General features: G+C 40.6%; 1 protein-coding gene and 1 pseudogene across 1 annotated transcript; one reads left to right on the top strand and one right to left on the bottom strand.

Annotated features, from left to right (window-relative positions):
- Positions 1-743: 743 nt before the first annotated feature.
- On the top strand, positions 744-1,812 carry LOC121492209 (annotated as a pseudogene).
- A 4,310-nt stretch (positions 1,813-6,122) lies between these two features.
- Positions 6,123-20,035, bottom strand: BCAS2 (BCAS2 pre-mRNA processing factor). Its single transcript, XM_041755385.1, has 7 exons — positions 19,803-20,035; positions 19,605-19,697; positions 16,770-16,840; positions 13,917-14,078; positions 8,912-8,962; positions 7,977-8,057; positions 6,123-6,422 (listed from the first exon to the last, which is right to left on the bottom strand). Exons 1-7 carry the CDS (start codon positions 19,893-19,895, stop codon positions 6,296-6,298), a joined length of 678 nt encoding a protein of 225 aa, XP_041611319.1. The 5' UTR covers positions 19,896-20,035; the 3' UTR covers positions 6,123-6,295.
- Positions 20,036-20,192: the final 157 nt, after the last annotated feature.

Raw genomic sequence — 20,192 nt, 5'->3', positions numbered from 1 at the left:
CTAGGTTGGAAATTTTCATAAGAATTCCAAAGGCATGGGGATCCCTGGGTGGCTCAGTGGTTTAGTGCCTGCCTTTGGCCCAGGGTGTGATCCTGGAATCCTGGGATCAAGTCCCACATCGGGCTGCCTGCATGGAGCCTGCTTCTTCCTCTGCCTGTCTCTGCCTCTCTCTCTGTCTCATGAATAAATAAAATCTTTGAAAAAAAAAAAAAAAAAAGAATTCCGAAGGCACTGCTTGTCTTTCTAGCTTCCAGAGTTAATTTTGAGAATCCTTTAGATACATTGATTCTAGATTTTTTTTTCAAAGTTGTTTCTGTATTCTCTTCTTCTATAGGAAATGTCTTCACATTTTTTTTTTTTAAGATTTTATTCATGAGAGACAGAGAGAGAGAGAGAGAGAGAGAGGCAGGCAGAGGCACAGGCAGAGGGAGAAGCAGTCTCCACGCAGGGAGCCCGTTGTGGGACTCGATCCCAGGACTCCAGGATCACACCCTGGCCTAAAGGCAGGTGCCAAACCGCTGAGGCACCCAGGGATCCCCACATTCTTTGTTTATATAAACATTATTGAGAATAGGCCACTGGCATCATCTTGAGGATTTGAATTAAGATTATTACTGCTACAGTTGGCCACACTGATGCCTATACCCTGAGTGGGGCTGATCCTGAAGGGAGTTTTCCAGTGATCTTGGGACACGAAGGTGCTAGAATCATGGAAAGTATTGGCAAAGGACCAATACTATGCTATGCTGAAGCCAGTTGATACTGTCATCCCGTTTTACATCCCCCAGTGTGGAGAACATAAGTTTTATCTAAACCCTAAAACAAATCCTTGCCAGAAAATAAGAGTTACTCAGGAGAAAGGATTAATGCCAGATGGTACTAGCAGATTTACTTGCAAAGGAAAGACAACTCTACATTACATGGGAACCAGCACATTTTCTGAATATCCAGTCATGGCTGATATCTCTGTTGCTAAAATTGATCCTTTAGCACCTTTGGATAAAATTTTTTTTTAAATTTTATTTATTTATGATAGTCATACAGAGAGAGAGAGAGAGGCAGAGACACAGGCAGAGGGAGAAGCAGGCTCCATGCACCGGGAGCCTGATGTGGGACTCGATCCCGGGTCTCCAGGATCGCGCCCTGGGCCAAAGGCAGGCGCCAAACCGCTGCGCCACCCAGGGATCCCCAGCACCTTTGGATAAAGTCTGCCTTCTGGGTTGTGGCATTTCGACTGGTTACGGTGCTGGTGTGACTGCCAGGGCAGAGCCTGGCTTACCTCGTGCCACCTTTAGCCTAGGTGGAGTTGGGTTGGCAGCTATCATGGGCTGTAAGGTGGCTGGTGCATCCCAGATCATGGGTCTGGACACTGATAAATTCTCAAGGGTTAAGAAGTTTGGAGTCTCTGAATGTATTAACCCCAGGACTTCAGTAAACCCATAGAGGAAGTGCTCACTGGACGAGGAAGTAGACTAGTCCTCTGAGCGTACTGGTAACCAGATGGTCATGAGAGCAGCACCAGTGGCCTGCCACAAAGGCTGGGGCATCAGCGTGGTAGTTGGTGTAGCTGCTTCAGGTGAAGAAATCGCCACTCGCCCGTTTCAGCTGGTAAAACGCCACAGGCAGAAAGGCACTGCCTTTGGAGAATGCAAGAGTGTGGAAAGTGTCCAAAAGTTGGTGTCCAAATACATGTCCAAAAAGATTCAAGTTGATGAATTTGTGCCTCACAATCTGCCTTCTCATGTCCTCTCAAATGAAGCCTTTGAACTGATGCATGCAGGAAAGTGCAAGCAAACCATTTTAAAACTTTAAATTCAACAGAGAAAACATGTCCGTCCTTGTCCCTAAGTCTTGTGGTCCAACTGGACAGCCGGATAAGCAGGGATAAGCTCTCCCAAGTCCACAGCCTCTTAGACCTCATCTACTACCACTTCTAGAGTAACCTACTCTAGGGAATATTTTGTAGAAAATTAATAAATCTCCAAAGACATGGCTTATACAGTCATAAATCTGCTTTCTGAACTTCATGTGAATAATTGAGAGGTCATTAAGGAATACTTTAATGTAATAAAAATAATTTCTGCAAAAAAAAAGTGGGGAAATAAAACACGGATTAGAAGCTCTGTGTGCTGGAGTGCGAGGGTTTGGGGTCGTTGAGCCTCACTGCTAAGTGAGTTGGCTGGTCATTTGTTGAAAAACTGTCAATTTCAACAACCTCTATTTTTTTTTTCTCTTGGGGTCCAAAGACTTTCCAACTTCCAAAGTTTCTCCAAAGACTCCCTAATTTCCTGCTGAGAAAGGGCAGAGAGCAAGGGATGGAAGGATGGAGAACAGGCTCAATGTATAGCCATTCACATAATCCTTTTCAGAACTGTGGCTCTCAACTTTGTCATGATGTATCTGTTTTAGTTTCTTAGGGCTGCTCTAGCAACCTACATACCACACACAGCATGGTTTAAAACAACAGAAATTTCCTGTCTCCCAGTTCTGGAGCCTGAAGTCTGAAGTCAAGGCGTCAGCATGGCCATGTTCTTTCTGAAGGTTTTAGGAAGAATCCATTCCATGCTTCCCTCCCAGCTTCTCGTGGTTGCCAGCAATCCTTGGCATTCCTTGGCATGTAGACTTCTCATACAATCTGTCTTTATGTGGTCTTCTCTTGGTGTCTTCACAATGCCTTCCATGTGTGTATGTGTGTGTCTCTTCCTCTAAGGACAGCAGCCAGAATGGATTTAGGGCCCATCTTCTATGTGGATGCTTATTTTGTTCAGCCTCATCTAATGACTTTAGGGGTGAATCACTGGAAAGGGAGTGGGAGGGATATTAAAACCTAAGTTTATAAAAACCAAGTATGTCCACAAATTCTTAAACACTATCCCCAACTGACGTGGAATCTAATTCCTCTCCCTTGAATATGGGCTGGCCTCATGGACTGACTTGCTTCTAACAAATACAGGACATCAGAAGTTAAGTGTGACTTTTGGGGCCAAGTCATAGAAGGTAATACAGCTTATGCTGGACTCCCTGATACAGGCTTTTGGAGTCCTGGGCTGTCATGGAAGAAGTCTGGTTACCCTGAAGTCTCTATGCCAGAGAAACAACAGTAGAAAGAGGTAACCCAGAGATTTCCGGAGTTCTGGGTTTCTGATCATACACTCTACCTGAGCCAGGTAAATCCCAAGAACCGTGAAAGAGAACATAAATGCTTGTTATTGTTTTATACCCCTAAGTTTGGGGTGGCATCATACTGGATTGGAATAGAATAGTAAAAATGGAGAAGAGGGTGGAGGGGTAAAGGAAGAAAGTACGGGTTTTTTACAAAAATTTAAAACAATTTTTAAGACTAAAGGGTAATGAGATTAAAATATACCTTCTCAACATTTTATTTTTATTTTAAAAGATTTGGGGACACCTGGGTGGCTCAGTGGCTGAGTGTGTGCCTTTGGCTCAGATCATGATCCTGGGGTCCTAGGATCAAGTCCTCCATCAGGCTCCCTATGAAGGGCCTGCTTCTCAATCTGCCTGTGTCTCTGGCTCTGTGTCTCCCATGAATAAATTAATTAAATCTTAAAAATAAATAAATAAATGACTTATTTGACAGAGAGCAAGAGAGAGCACAAGCAGGGGGGACCTGCAGACAGAGGGAGAGGGAGAAGCAGAATTCCTACTGAGCAGAGCCTGAAATGGGGTTGGATCCCAGGACCCTGGAATCAGGACTCAAGCCGAAGGTAGGCGCCTTACTGAGCCACCCAGGCATCCCTAAAGATTTTATTTTTTTAAGTTCTCTCTACACCTAACATTGGGCACAATTGCAGAACCTTGAGATCAAGAGTCCCATGCCCTACTGACTAAGCCAGCCAGACACCCTGGAGATTAAAATATTTAAGAGAACTTACAAACACGCCAGTGAACTTGATGGTAGCTGAAAGATTTCTTTCATATGGGCTAGAAAGCTCAATTTCTCTTAAATTTGATAGAGAAGGGTAACTATTTCATGCTATCTCTGTTCAATATTTTCCCTTATAGGCTCACAACAGGAGACCGCAATCTACATTGTATGCTATGAGATAAACATTGCAAAAATCAGGTGTTTTGCTGCATATGTTATATATTTTCAGGAATAAAATACCTGGTTATTTATCTTGAGGGCCGTAAGTTAGGATGGTTTATGATGTGACAGAAAATCCAACTGAAATTGACTTGCAAAATAGGCAGTCTTGGCTCACAGGTCAACCTAGTGCTGGGGCTAGTTAGGTTGCTGCAGTTTATCCAATGTCCTGCAGACTTGTTTTCTTAGCTTTGTTGGCATCATCCTCAAGCTCTACATAGTTATTTATGAACAAGATAGGAATCTCAACTAATGGGACAAATTTTACGAGTACGATCAGTCTAAAGAATGAGCGCTCTCAATCTTAATTTAGTGATTTGCCATTGACGAGAGCTGCTGCTTTCTGTGGAGTAATGCACTCTGAACCAGGCACTCCAAGTTCACCTTGGCCAAGGACACATGCAAGCCCCGCAGCCTGGTCACTACACTAGACTGGGATTTACTAACAAAATGGCAAAAGGCGGAGGAGGATTTGAGGGAGTATCACTGGGAAGAGTAGTGTGGCAAGGCACAGCGATTACCTGAAGTCTCCTCTCTCAGGCAAGCAGGGAACAACAGAAGATACAATTTCTAGAGGCTGAGTAGAAGGTACAGCAAATTGATTAGGCAATAGTGGAATGAATGCTCCCATGGGGCAATACTACTATAAAAAAAAAGTTAAGGGACGCCTGGGTGGCTCAGCAGTTGAACATCTGCCTTTAGCCCAGGGCATGTTCCTGGGGTCCTGGGATCAAGTCCCACATCGGGCTCCCTGTAGGGAGCCTGCTTCTTCCTCTGCCTAGGTCTCTGCCTCTTTGTCTCATGAATAAATAAAATCTTTACCAAAAAAGAAAAGTTAAAAGATTGCAGGGGTGCCTGGCTGGCTCAGTGAGAAGAGCATGCGATTCTTGATCTTGGGGTTGTGAGTCTGAGCCTCATGTTGGATGTAGTTTACTTACATAAAATAAAGAATAAAAGACTGCAATATTTAGTGCTCACAGCAAGTTATGACTTTAAACCAGCAACCCTGTGCTCCCAAGGGGGTACTCTCCTCCATTAAGAAAAACTTGGAGTAACACTGTTTTAACACTCCATCTTCCTCCCTCCTACAATAATGGGCTTTACTGTTGTTTTTTATTTCATAATCATAAACTTAACTCTGCATGACAGCTAGACTTGGGATAAGGAAAACTTGGAACCCAAAGAACAGTGAGAGCACAAAGATTACAGGAGGCTGAAAATATTTTTTCTGAATCGGGCAGTAATCTTTTATCCTTGTTAATTCCTTATAGGCAGAGGGTTAAAACACAACTCTGGCGCTACACAACTAAACACCTGGATGACTTTCTAGCTATACAACTCCCAACAAGTTACTTCATCGGCACCCACTACAAGCCTGTGTATGGGAACAACAGGACCTACCTTCTTTTTGGGAGGATCAAATTATTTTTTTATTCCTAGTAGTTCATCCACCTAAAGTGTTTAGAAGAGAGCTCAGCACATAACAAGCAGCTCTTTCAAACTGTTACCTACAATGATGATGATGATGATGTCGATGATGATGATGGTGGAGCCATCATATTGTGGAAGACTTGCTTGGTAATCAAAATTTTGTTTAGAACTACCTCTTTATTTGAAAATATAAAAACCAAAAGTTTTTAACTTCTTTTACATGTTAAAAAGTTTCAATAAAGATCTCTTAGATACAAAATATGTTCCAGTGGTTCAAAATAAATTCTATGATATAATATTATTCTATCATACTTATTTTGAAAGCCTAGGTGTTTTATTTTATTTTATTTTATTTTTTAAAGATTTTATTTATTTATTCAGACACAGAGAGAGAGAGGCAGAGACACAGGCAGAGGGAGAAGGTGAAGCAGGCTCCATGCAGGGAGCCCGATATGGGACTCGATCGCCGGTCTCCAGGATCACACCCCAGGCCGCAGGCGGCGCCAAACCGCTGCGCCACCAGGGCTGCCCGCCTAGGTGTTTTTAAAACGGAAAAAAAAAACCCACACACACAAAACCCAACCCACCAAGCTTAAAGTTTTTATTTTGCTAAAATGCACAAATCTAACAGTCCACACTCTACAATAAACATTTAACCATAATGGTTCCCCTAAGATGCTGTTTTCCCTTACAGTTGAGATGCCTAATCTGTGAAAGCCCAGCTTGCCTTCCTTGCTTCCCACCGAATTCATCTGTCTGTTAGAAGTCTTGCCGGATGTTTTCCTTGTTTGCCTCGCCATGTTGCTGCTTCATTTGAAATATTTCATTTTCTAATTGCACAATAGTCCTTTCAATCTCATAATTCTTACTGACCAGGGATACCCAACTAGAAAAGTAAAAAAAAAAAAAAAGGAAAAATTACTCAATATAAAATTTCTTTTAGAAGATTTTACCATATATATGTTTTCACTCAGGGTCATAATGTGAAACTTCACTTCTAACTTTCCGTTTAAAGAAAAACAGGCAAAATTGGGGGAAAGTGGGTAAAGGGTACATAATATTTAAGCTGTACGGGGATGCCTGGGTGGCTCAATCAGTTAAGAGTCTGGTTTTGAGTCAGGTCATGATCTTGGGGTCATGAGATCGAGCCCCATGCCAGACCTCATGCTGAGTCAGCTTGAGATTCTCTCCCTTCCCCTCTGACCTTCTCCCCACTTGGACTTTCTCTCTCTAAAATAAATAAAATCTTTTTTTTTTTTTAAAGAAAAAAAATTATTTATTTATTATTATTATTTTTACTTTGTTACTTCCCTTCCTCTACCCCATGATTTTCCTTGTTCCACCTTCACCTCCATGATTCCATGTTATCATGGAATTTATTTATTATTTATTCATGATAGACATAGAGAGAGAGAGAGAGAGAGAGAGAGAGAGAGAGAGGCAGAGGCAGGCAGAAGGAGAAGCAGGCTCCATGCAGGGAGCCCGACGTGGGACTCAATCCCGGGACTCCAGGATTGCGCCCTGGGCCAAAGGCAGGTGCCAAACCGCTGAGCCACCCAGGGATCCCCTAAAATAAATAAAATCTTAAAAAAAATTCTAACTATATTATCTCTTACAACTGTGAATCTACAATTATTTCAAAACAACAAAAAAATCCTTTAAAAACCAAATTAGAAATAGTTGGATAGGACAAGGTGATAGAAGATATTTAATGGGATTAACACAAAAGGAGAAAAAATAGGGCAGAGTCAGTAGTTAAAAATGGTAGAGAAATTTCTAGAACAAGAGAAAATTCTACAGATCAAACAGCCTTCCCCTTCCCCAGAAAAAACCTTTAGTAGGACAAATGTAAAGAAACACACATGTATATTTGGGAGATTATAGTAGCTTGAAGAAAAATGTGAAAAGATGAATAGATTGATAACATGGAATCATGGAGGTGAAGGTGGAACAAGGAAAATCATGGGGTAGAGGAAGGGAAGTAACAAAGTAAAAAAGAGAAATGATATAAAATTCATGATTATAAGGATTTATATTAACTTATTTATGTATATGAAGAATATTTTAAAAGTAAAGATATATAAATAGGAAAAAACCTCAGAGACAAATTATCAAAGTATGAAATCTCCCTCCCTCATGAATTAAAAAAAAATAGATTAATTTTTTTTCCTTTTAAAAGGAGAGTATAAGTAGAATCCTATTCAGAGCAGAAATACTGAACTGAAACACTGAGACCAGAATCAAGGAACAGTGGTTCTGTCCCTCTCATTGCCTTCCAAGCCCACACATCAGAAATAGGCAGAGGCAGTAAAGAGCAGAATTCATAAAAGAGCATTTCTTTCACACTGGTGGCATCCCATTTGAATACTGTTGAATCATAGTTAAATCCTGATCTTAAAATGTGCTAAATGATTTAAAAGATGGATGTAAAGATACTCACGTGGACTCCATTTCCCTTAATTTAGATCCAGCTGTGAGCTGCATGTTCTTTCGCTGCCAGTTTAAATCTTGAATATGTTTCCTGTAAAACATTATTCATACAACCCCACCTACATTTTAACCTAAGACTAAAATCAACAGAAAAACCTATAATCAACGAAACACATCTTTAATCCCCTGAGAACAGATGTATACAGTAATGGATTATTAATTCCAGGAATTAACTTTTTTCTATTTTCAATTACAAATTTCATAAAACATGCTCACCATGAAAAATTAAACACACATAACATGCACACAGAGATTAAAAAGCAGAAGTCCCTCCTCCCATGTGCTTTTCCTTCTTACTATTCAGTTTTTGGTGGGTGTGTCCCCAAATTCTTTCCTTTATGTATATGTACAAGTAGATGTTAAATTTTTTTTAAGTAATCTCTACGCCCTGTGTAGGGCTCAAGCTCACAACCCGAGATCACGAGTTATGCTCTACTGAATGAATGAGTCAGTCAGGCAACTTAAGATGAAATTTTTTTTTAAACCTAAATCAGATTATACATGTTGTTCTGCAACATTTTCTCCTAAAAGTGGCTTTTCAATGCCTGCCGATTTGTAAATTGCAAATGACCTGCTAGAGATGCTTTCAGATGTTAAGTCTAGTTCTCTGCCATTCCAGTTTGGCAAACCCAAGAGCAGATAGATACTAGACACAGCGGATCATCAAGTATTACTCTCATATTACTACAGTTCTTTGGTTCCTTTTTCTCCTCATTCTGTTTATTGAGGGTTCACCTAAACTTTACTCTAAAATAAGAGGAATATAGGGGCACCTGGCTGGCTCAGTCAGAAGAACACATGACTCTTAATCTCAGGGTTGTGAGTTTGAGCCTGACACTGGGTGTATCAAATACTTAAAAAATAAGAGGAAAAAAACCAACTTACCTTAACTTCTGGAGCTCTTTCTGTGCATGTTCAATCATGTGAACTAGATTTCTAAGGAAGGAAAAGAAAATAAGATTAATATACATTAAAATTTAATAATACCAACTAGAAGCGAACCATCTAGTCGATTCAAGTTCAAGTTCTTCTGCTATTGAGCTCTGTGCCAAACACCATGTTGGACACTCTATAAATATTATCTAATTTAATTCTCCTAAGAATTCTTTGAGTAAGTATGATTATCCCTATTTCACATGTGAGGACATTACAAGCTTAGAAAGATTTAAGTAACTTGGTCAAGGTAACCTAGGTGAATGTCAGAACTGAATTCCAGTTTAGTTTTTTTTTTTTTTTTTTAAAGATTTATTTATTTATTTACTGAGAGAGAGAGAGAGAGAGAGAGAGAGAGAGGCAGAGACATGGGCAGGCAGCCCGATGCGGGACTCGATCCCGAGACTCCAGGATCACACCCGGGGCTGCAGGCAGTGCTAAACTGCTGCGCCACCAGGGCTGCCCCCCAGTTTAGCTCTTTTAACCTCTCGAGTCCAACCAGTTTACAGACACTGATTTCCTATACTTAGGTTACTTCTTAAATTGTCATTACTTCTTTTCATGGAGAACATGGAAAATAACTCATGAGTGTATTCATTCGAACCCTTATTTTCTCCATATTTCTGTACTTCCATTTATCCTGCCATTCTCCCCTGTCTATTGCTAACTAGAGAGAGAAGAGAAAAATGGAAGGGGAAATCGTGATTCCAGTACAAGTTGGCTCTTGCTGGCACAGGGGAAAAGCTGAGCAATACAGAGTGTCGTGTGATTACTGTCATGCAATTCAAGGGTAGAGGTCACCTCCCCTCCCTTAAATAACAGCTTTACTGAGATGTAATTCACACAACTATATCAATTTCCTCTTACGGCAGTACAGAATTGCCTTTAGGGTCCATTTCAACCACATAGACCCTATTATTCTCTTGCTCTAGATCCAATATTGTTTCCTGGCTTTTGTGACTCAAATATCCTGCTTTTCTCCTAAATTATTTGCCTGATTTTTTTCTAACTGCAATTCTCTCAAGATTCAGTCTTCAAACACCTGTGCTCTCCAGGCTTATCTATAGCTCATTCCCCTTTCCTTGATCTCAATGATCACTCTGTGCTCCTGAGGACAATTCAAGCTTGGCACTCTAAGTCCTGACCTCTGACCTTTAACAGAAAGCTTCCCCTTGAATGATCTCTTCCTGAAAGCTCAGTGTATTTGTTGTCTTCTCCTTTCTTTCATCCTCCATAAGTACAAGCATACCTCAGAGATATTGCAGGTTTAGTTCCAGACCACTGCAATAAAGTATAGCAATAAACCAAACTAAATGAATTTGTTCCCCTATGCATATAAAAGTTGTTTTAGTCTATTAAATGTGTAATAGCATTATGTGTAAAAAAGAAAAAAAATATATATATACTTGCCTTTTTTTTTTTTTTTTAAGATTTTATTTATTTATTCGTGAGAGACACAGAGAGAGAGAGACACGCAGAGACACAGGCAGAGGGAGAAAGAAGCAAGTTCCGTGCAGGGAGTCTGATGTGGGACTCGATCCTGGGACTCCAGGATCATGCCCTGGGCCGAAGGCAGGGACTAAACCACTAAGCCACCCAGGAATCCCCGTACTTGCCCTTATTAAAAAATACTTTATTACTAGAAATTGCTAACCACTATTCTGAGTTTTCAGTGAGTCGTAATCACCAACCACAGCTCAACTCAAGAAATATAATGGAGGTGATCCATGGGTCACCTTTTTTAACCTAAATCAGATTATACATGTTGTTCTGCATGGAACCTGCTTCTCCCTCTGCCTGTGTCTCTGCGTGTGTCTCTCTCTCTCATGAATAAACAAAATCTTTAAAAATATATATATAATGGAAAAGTTTGAAATACTGAGAGAATTACTAAACTGTGATACCAAGATAGGAAGTGGCCAAATGCTACTGGAAAACTGTGCCACAGACTTGCTGAGGCTTGAAGGTTGTCAGAAACTTTCAATTTGTAAAAAATGCAATACAGCAAAGTGTAATGAAATGAAGTATGCCCCATATACATATCTCTCCTCAAGTACTCTGAAATATTTCTGTTAAAACTTATGGCACTGTATCACAAGTCACAATGACTTGGGTTCTAGTCCCAGCCCTGTCCTTGAATGAGTCACTTGACATCAATGAGGCTAACCCTGCTGACTTCAAAGTTTTCCCTTTAATTTCAAGTACAGGGATCCCTGGGTGGCGCAGCGGTTTGGCGCCTGCCTTTGGCCCAGGGCGCGATCCTGGAGACCCGGGATCGAATCCCACGTCGGGCTCCCGGTGCATGGAGCCTGCTTCTCCCTCTGCCTGTGTCTCTGCCTCTCTCTCTCTCTCACACTGTGTGCCTATCATAAATAAATAAAAATTAAAAAAAGAAAATAATTTCAAGTACATAATTATCTCCTTGTTAATGAAATTTTTCTTTTTTAGCAGTCACGACCCAAGACCTACTTAGAGCTAAAAGCTTTCTGCCCAGCATGGTCTGTGCCTTAGAATCCTTTCATAAAGAAAGAAAACTTACTTTAATAGGATGGGAAAACAAAAAAGTGGATTGAGAGCCTTGAATAAACTGAATTTGGGTAGACCAGGTAAAGGCATTCCAGGAGGAAGTGAGACGAGTAAAGGCCCAGAGGCAAAGTTATGATAATTACGAGAGAGAGGATTCCTTTGGCTGGAGTGAAAATCTATCATTGAGATACACCCTTCTGACTTGAACAACATGTTAAATAGTCTGGACTGTACCTTGCAACAAATAGGAAATTATTAAAGGTTTCTAGGCAAGTTGAAAGCATGTTTTCTTCAATGCAATATTTTTTTTCCCTGCACCTATGTTCTCCTCCCTTCTTGCATTGTTCTCTTCTAAATGTCCAAATCTTATCATTTAAAAAAAATTATTTGAGAAAGAGAGAGAGAGAGAGAATGTACATGGGGGTGGGGGAGAAGGGCAGAGGAAGAGGGAGAGAAAGAATCTGAAGTAGACTCCCTGATGAGCAAGGAACCTGACAAAGGACTAGATTTCACAGCCCTGAGATCACGACCTGAGCTGAAATTAAGAGCTGGACATTTAACCAACTGAGCCACTCAGGCGCCTCCAAATCTCACCATTTTTAAGTGACCTTAACTCTTAATGTTTCTTCTGTGCATTTCTGTAATTTATAGAGCACAGTACACAATATACCTTGTACTTCCATACTGCTAAAAATGGACTACTGGTTATCTGGCATAGAATATCTTTTCTCTACTAGATAACGCTTCTTGAGGACAAAGATCACATTTTTCCTCTTTGTGAAATATACGCTTTTTTTTTTTTTTGATTGACCTGTTTCTTAATCATCCCAATCCCATTTTTCCTATATCTCCCCTGCAACATATTCACAAAAAAACAGAACTATTTGTTCTATAGGTTCCCAAATTCTGGATTTTGCCCACTGAATCCTTATATGGCCACAGAAATTTAAAACATAATTCTGAAAAATTGAGAAAAGGTACTTATCACTTTGTGATTTTGCTTTATTATTCCAGGAAACATACTCTAGCAAATAGTTTGATGCAGTATCATGAGGTTCAACGGCTTTTTCTCCTTAAATTGTTAAACTCCTTAAACTATTAAGTGTTAATAGAGACTCAGGGGATTTTAGGACTCAAAAGCATCACAGAGATCATCTAACCATCAAATTTTCCAAATAAGAAAATCGAGCCCTAGGTAGATAACAAAACCTAAAGCTAAAGCTAGTTACGTGGAGTAGAAAGAGCTCAGTGGCTTGTGTGGGCACTTTGCTTCCCATGTTAATTTTCTATTTATAGCTGATTCTCATTATTTGCAGATTCTGTACTTGTGAACTTACTTCCTTACTCAAATTTATTTGTAACCGCAGAATCAATACTCGGTGTTTTGGGATCATTAACAGCATGCTAAGAGCAGCACAAAATTTGAGTTGCTGGACGTGTAGATTCTCAACTGAAGTGGAGCAAGGAGGCACTCTGACTTACTGTTTCAGCTCCCATACAGAGATGACCAAAGGATGGAGTTTAATTTCCAACGTTGCCAAATTACTTAACACTTCTAAACTTTGCTTTATTTTTTATGAAAGAAAACAGAATCTGCCCGAATGAGTTGTTTTTAGGATTTAAGGCTGAAGTCTATATGAGATGTATATATATACACGCACATATATTATTTCTCCCAGGAAAAATGGTACAGTATTGGCTAATTCAGTATTCAAGGCTACTATAAAGTGGCCATAACATGTAATTAATGAGAATCGAATGTATGAGCAATCCCCCACGTTAAGGATTACATTACTCCATGTAGTAATTTGTCACTCAGACCTCAGAACTCATTTAATTACAATGTCATACAATAAATATAGCTAGGTTTAAGTCCCCTCCATACTCTTGGCAGTGGGTCTCAAAGCAATGGCTTTTCATATGGTTTTTTTTTTTAAATATATATATATTTTTAATTTTTATTTATTTATGATAGTCACACACAGAGAGAGAGAGAGGCAGAGACATAGGCAGAGGGAGAAGCAGGCTCCATGCACCGGGAGCCCGACTTGGGATTCAATCCCGGATCTCCAGGATCGCGCCCTGGGCCAAAGGCAGGTGCCAAACCACTGCGCCACCCAGGGTTCCCTCATATGGGTTTTAATAGTTCTAGGACATGATCCCACATTAAAGTTCACTATACTATTTTTATTCCACTTTCCGTTTTTTAAAAAAGATTTATTAATTTGGGAGAGAGAGTGAGCAGGGGGAGGGGCAGAGGGAAAGAGAGAGAATCTTTAAGCAGATACTCTGCTGAGCATGGAGCCTGACATGGAGTTTGATCCCATGACTCTGAGATCGTGACCTGAGCTGAAACCAAGAGTCAGACACTCAACTGACTGAGCCACCCAAGCCCCATTCCTGTACTTAAAAAAAGACCAAAGCTTCTTACTCATTATATACTTTCCAGGCATTGCATCCATGCTGTGACATTAGTTCCAGATTCTCAATTCGAACTGCCTGATGCTCTAACTGGGCCATAGAATTGTTTACACATTCTTGCCATGCAGTAATGTCATTTTTCTGACCCGAGGAAGGGGCTGGAAGTTCATATCTGAAATTAAACAAAAATAAAATGAAACCATATATTCCCCTAAATCTTTCCTTCCTTCCAACAGAAGGTCTCACAGGTCTATGCACAATGTAAAATCCATGGAAGATTAAAGATCAGATTGTGCAATAATAAGTACCTATTTATCCTCCTAAGAAACAACTCATTACAGGTAAGATTTTTTTTTTTTAAGATTTTATTTATTTATTCATGAGAGAGACACACACATACACACACACACAGAGAGAGAGAGAGAGAGAGAGAGAGAGAGGCAGAGACACAGGCAGAGGAAGAAGCAGGCTCCATGCAAGGAGCCCGATGTGGGACTCGATTCCGGGTCTCCAGGATCACACCCCGGGCTGCAGGCGGCACCAAACCGCTGCGCCACCAGGGCTGCCCTACAGGTAAGATTTAACGTCATTCTACACAGTACCAAAAAACTGTTTATTTCAATGTGAACACAATCAACTGGAGTATATTATAGGATACAAAAAAACCTATGCTATCATTTTTGTAAAACACACCTATATTCAGCCAGCTTCCCATCCATACACCCAGGCCACTCTAGACAAAACAACAGTAAGGAATATAGTAATTCTTTGCATTTGGACATCATTCTACTCTCTCTCTTCACACTACACAGTCCTTCAACAGCCAGTAAGTACACTCTTCATAAATCTCAGCTCATTACTGATGAGTTACTACAAACTTAGTTTTAATTTCCATTTTAATATTTTGACTAGTTAATTGTGAAAACTCCAAGTTATTCCTATGAAAAACTGAGGGGTATGCAACTGGGATCAAGAAGTGATAAACGGGGGTGCCTGGTGGCTCAGCTGGTTGAGTATCTGCATACAGCTCAGGTCATGATCCCAGGGTCCTGGGGTAGAGCCCCACACTGGGGTCCCTGCTCAGCTGGGAGCCTGCTTCTCCCTCTCCTACTGCTTGTGCTCTCTCACTCTGTCAAATATGAAAATAAAATCTTAAAAAAAAAAAAAGTGATAAACCAGGGGCACTTGGGTAGCTCAGTGGGTTAATTAAGCATTCTAACTCTTGATTTGTGCTCAAGTCAGTGTTGTGAGATCAATTCCTTGACCCCCTGTATCAGCTTCCATCCTGAGCATGGAGCCTACTTAAATTCTCTTGCCCCTTCTTTCTCTCAAAAAATAGAAGTGACAAACCATTTTGTTAAAAAAACAAAAAACTTTACACATATGCAATAAATGTGGCAGTTTTCAAACTTCTGATTATAACCCACAGTAAGAAATATTTGTGATCCAGTACACAAAATACATATACTTCAACAAAAGTTTCACAAAACAGTACTCACCTTTACATGCAGTATATTCTGGTATTTTCTATTCTATTTCCTTAGAAAAGTGCTGTGACAACCTGCTAAGTTTCCTTCATAATCCATTGCTTAGTGAGTCATTACTTCTGCTTTGAGACACAGTGCCATAAAGGAGGTACTGTCATGATTATCTATAGAGCAGAAGCGCCCAGAAATGGAAGAACTGAGGAATCCTGGATCTTCTCCTGCTTTTATTACTTAGGCTAGACAGGAAAAGGAGCCCAAGAGAAGAAATATGGTACTCTGGTTCTACAAACTCAAATCCCTCTTCTAACCATCTCATTTGCTGAGAGGACAGACCTGCTGTGCATGTGGCCCTCTCTCAAAGGACTCTGCTCTGACAGATTACTTAGTGCTTCTCATAATTCCACAGTTATCTTGAAATTGAAAGGATCTCAGTCATAAAGCAATCCAATTCTCCATTTTAGAGAAAATAAAGGATATTTGCATATTTGTTCCTCAGAGAGAAGCAGTTTTGTAGTAAAGTGGCACAGGACAGAAGACAGTGGAACCAACGTCAGACTATGAGAGCACTCCGTGTTCACTAATGTTGCTTTGGCAAGAGTGAAGCAGGGATCATTATAAACCATAACGTGGTTTCACCCAGACATGTGATCAGTGAAGAACTAGACATCTAATCAGGAACATTTCCTTAAAAATGTCTTTTTTTTTTTCTTTTTTAAAGATTTATTTTAGAGAGAGGGAGCAAGCAAGCACAGGTGGAGGGGTAGAGGGGTAGAGAATCCCAAGGCGACTCCATGCTGAGTGTGGAGTCCATTGCGGGACTTGATCTCATGACCTGAGCCAAAACCAAGATCTGGATGCTCACCAACTGTGCTACCCAGGCACTCCTCCTTGAAAATTCTTAAGAACATGCACTTCAACACAATTTACCATCCCTCTGTTGTTGGATTTTACATTTTGCGTTTTTTTTTTTTCTTAAGAAAGAGAGCACACCCACGTGCATGGGTTCATGAGAGTGGAGGTAGAGGGGCAGAGGGAGAATCTTAAGTAGGCTCCACACCCAGTGTGGAGTCCTACACAGGGAACTGATCTCACTGCCCCAAGATTATGACCTGAGCCAAAATCAAGAGTGGGATACTTAACCAACTGAGCCATCCAGGCACCCCTATTTTGCCTTTTTAAATGATGGTGCAAAGAATACATTTGAACATTAACAAAGGATTATAGGAACCACTATTACATGAAGAAACATAAACATAAAGCCAGACAAGATTTTTTTCTTTTCAACATTTTAAGAGCAATATAGCTGTGGCAGTTTTACTAGTAACTTAAAATTAAACAATGATTTGGGTCCAGGGGAAACCAGAAATACAACTTACCGTTTCATACTGAGTAATTCTATTGGTTGTCGAGCAGCCAGTCTTTCAAATTCATTTCTCATTATGTCAGTCTAATTTGGAGAAAGAATTATTTCCAAAATCATATCAACAAATTGCAACTGATACCCACCAAATAACAAATCTAACTTGCTTAAATATTTCTTTATGCTATCCATTAAAATGGATCATTTTCAAAAAATTCAAAAATAAAATAAAATAAATCATTTCCCTTCCCACCAAGTCTTCTCTGGGTTCAATGCTCCCAAGGATCAGAATACACATACTTCATATGTAAGGGGACCCACAGAGAAAAGGATTAATTCTAGATCAGTGGTTCTCAGTCCTAGCAGCAAATAAAAATCAGCTAGAAGCTTTGAGAACAATTTCAATCCTGACCACATCTTAACCCTCTCCCTCATTCCCATTTAATTGTTCTGAGGTGGAGACTGGACATGATCATAACTTGTTTTTTTTTTTTTTTTTTTTTTTTTTAAATTTTTATTTATTTATGATAGTCAGAGAGAGAGAGAGAGAGAGAGAGAGAGAGAGAGGCAGAGACACAGGCAGAGACACAGGCAGAGGGAGAAGCAGGCTCCATGCACCGGGAGCCCGACGTGGGATTCGATCCCGGGTCTCCAGGATCGCGCCCTGGGCCAAAGGCAGGCGCCAAACCACTGCGCCACCCAGGGATCCCCGATCATAACTTGTTTTTAACTCATCAGTTAACTGCAGAGTGAAGCCAGTGTTGAGGACCACGGATCCAACTATTCACTGGGGGTGGGGGGAAGGGAGGAGAGGATTTGGACATAAAGTAATTTGCTTTAGGGCTGTGGGCCTAAACCTATACTTTCTTTATGGTCCTGGCCGCTGTTTTCACACTTCACTCTGCAAAGAATGAGAAATGGGGAAGGGGTAAAAGAAACCAGTTCTTCTATCTACTCTAACAATTTTACGATTAAAAAAAATACATGGTGAACAAGATAAAAATTTAAAAATATACGGTAGCGCTCTACTTCTTGAGGTCCAATGTTTTGGTCAATATCCTATTCCATTTCTGTTTTGCACATTTCCTAGCCTGAGTACAAAGCACTGTTTAAGTATTCATCAGTTATTAGTATTTCAGTTATCCTGTGTAATTTCAATTTTTAATGAAGACATTAACAATTAGACTAAAAAGTTCAGATAGTCCCCCAATTTCTGGCTAGAACAGACCTTCATAAATAGTTGTTAAATGAATTAATGGAAGAGCTATTTCAGAAGCAATTTGAGGAGTGGTTAAGGTCTTGGGCAAAACAGCTTCTCTAAGCTGCAGTTTTCCCATTTAAAATATTAGGATAATAAATATGTAGTTATGTACTTCACAAGGCTATTTTCAGGACTGAGATGGTGAGCCCAATATACTATTAATGCCTATTATGAAAAAGTTAAATGATCAGCATACTAATTATAAAGATAGGAGGCATATGCTGTATTTAAAAGAGCTAAAAAGAAAACTAGTTTAAATATTTAAATGTTTGTGATTGAACGCAGTTATCTGAAATGTTTGGAAGCCGATCTAGTAAGAAAGCATTACTATACTTACTTCTTAACGTGGTACCATCTATAACAACAGGGTAACATTTAGAACATTTAGAAAACCAGGGAAAAACGACGTATCATTTCTTTTTTAATTTTGATGAGTGATTGGTGTTTTATGAAAAAGGGTTGTCCGATTTACAAAGTATTAGGTAGTGTATTTCCTTTTGCTTATGACTTTATTGAAGTGGCCTCATGATATCTTCCTGAGCACGGCTACAAATGCAAAGTGAAATATTTGCCAAATTCTTTAGACCTCTTCATTTGTTAATACTCGGCTACTATAGTGCTCAGGTTTTTGAGAAACATGCCACGTTCAAATCTGAATACGTTCTTCACGCTCTCAATGGAGCTTTCATCTAGTGAAAGAAAGAAGAAAGAAGAAAGAATTTCTTCTTTCATCTAGAAGAAATTTTTGAACTGTGGGAACGTAGCTGATTATGGCCCTGAATTCCTGTAGCAGAGGGAAGCCTTGCGAGGACACTGGGTTTGCACTCTTCAGCCATTAAGGACGACTTCAAGGAGCTGTGTATCTACCCAGCTCAGCCCATTGCCCATAAGAAAATCTTTCCCATGATCTCTTAGTGCCTATTTAAAACTTAACCGACTTTTCATGTTACTTCAATATAAATACTGTATTTTAATAACAGAATTCTTTCATTAGATATATAGTTACCTATAACTGGGGGGAAAAAATCCCAAACACGTTTATACTAAAAGCCCAACAGAATCTATTAACTCAGAGATGATATTTCACATTTCTTTAGCTGATTACACACCAAGTATCATCTTGGGTGCACTTCCAGGCTAAATATTTAAATAGCATCGTACCTGTCACTCCCGTCATTCACATACATTCGCTAAGTGTGTAGGCTGTGACACAAAGGCCGCCCTACAGTGGTTCTCAGGAACCTCGGCTTATATATATTAAAAATTCCTTATCACTTGTTTTAGAGTAGATCTTAGTAGAGGCGATGCCTCTGAGAATTAACGCAAGGAGCCTACCTCTGAAAAGCGTGCACACTCCTGTTTGCATTGTTAGTTCGCGAAGCCCCAGGGGCTTCCAGTGCGACCCAGAGTAAGAACGCCGGAGAAGGCTTACCCAGCTGTTTTCAATGCACCGATAACACAAATCTAGGGGAGTAACTATAAGCAAGCAATAGTTAAAGCCAGAACTTAAAATGCACTTTTACGTGGCTACGACTCTCAAAAGTTCGCAGGATCCTGGCTCACACGGTGGCCTCAAGACGCCACACTTACTTCGAAAGCTGAGTAATCCGGGGCTGTCAAGTAGCTCAGGTAGTTCTTAGTGGGTCGGTATCTGCGGGTTTCCTCCTCCACCAGCGCTGCAGCCTAGAAACGAGAACAGGGGCCGGGGTCGGGGCAGCGACTCGTTAAGTGCTTCTTCCAGCACTAAGGGCCCGAGAGCGCTGAGTCCGCTACACGGCCCGAACTCACCGCTTCCCGCACACCCGGCGCTTCATAACCTTGGTCAAAATACGGCAGCGCATCTACCACCACCTCTCCGGCGACTAAACCCGTGCCCGCCATTCTCAGCCTCGCCTGAGTTTTCTGTATCCGCGCAGACTCGGGCCCATTTCATTACGCTTGCGCCGCGCTGGCCACTGAGGTTCTGCACGTCGCCTGCGCAGCGCTCTGGCGCATGCTCAACTGTCACTTCCGAAGGCGCGCCCGCCCAACGGCTTCGCAGTGCCCGGCCATTTTGTTTTGGTCGGACGTGACGTCACGTCGCGAGTTCCCGGAATCAGCAGACCGTCTCTATTTCCTTTCCCTCCAGTGTGCTCCCACTTTTTGCCTCCGACTGGGAGCAATTTGGAGGGGAAGTGG

This window comes from Vulpes lagopus, chromosome 5 (genome assembly GCF_018345385.1).
Source record: "Vulpes lagopus strain Blue_001 chromosome 5, ASM1834538v1, whole genome shotgun sequence".
NCBI classification, from domain to species: Eukaryota; Metazoa; Chordata; class Mammalia; order Carnivora; family Canidae; genus Vulpes; species Vulpes lagopus.
The sequence above is the reverse complement of the archived record's forward strand: the minus strand, read 5'-3'. Positions and strand labels throughout refer to the sequence as shown.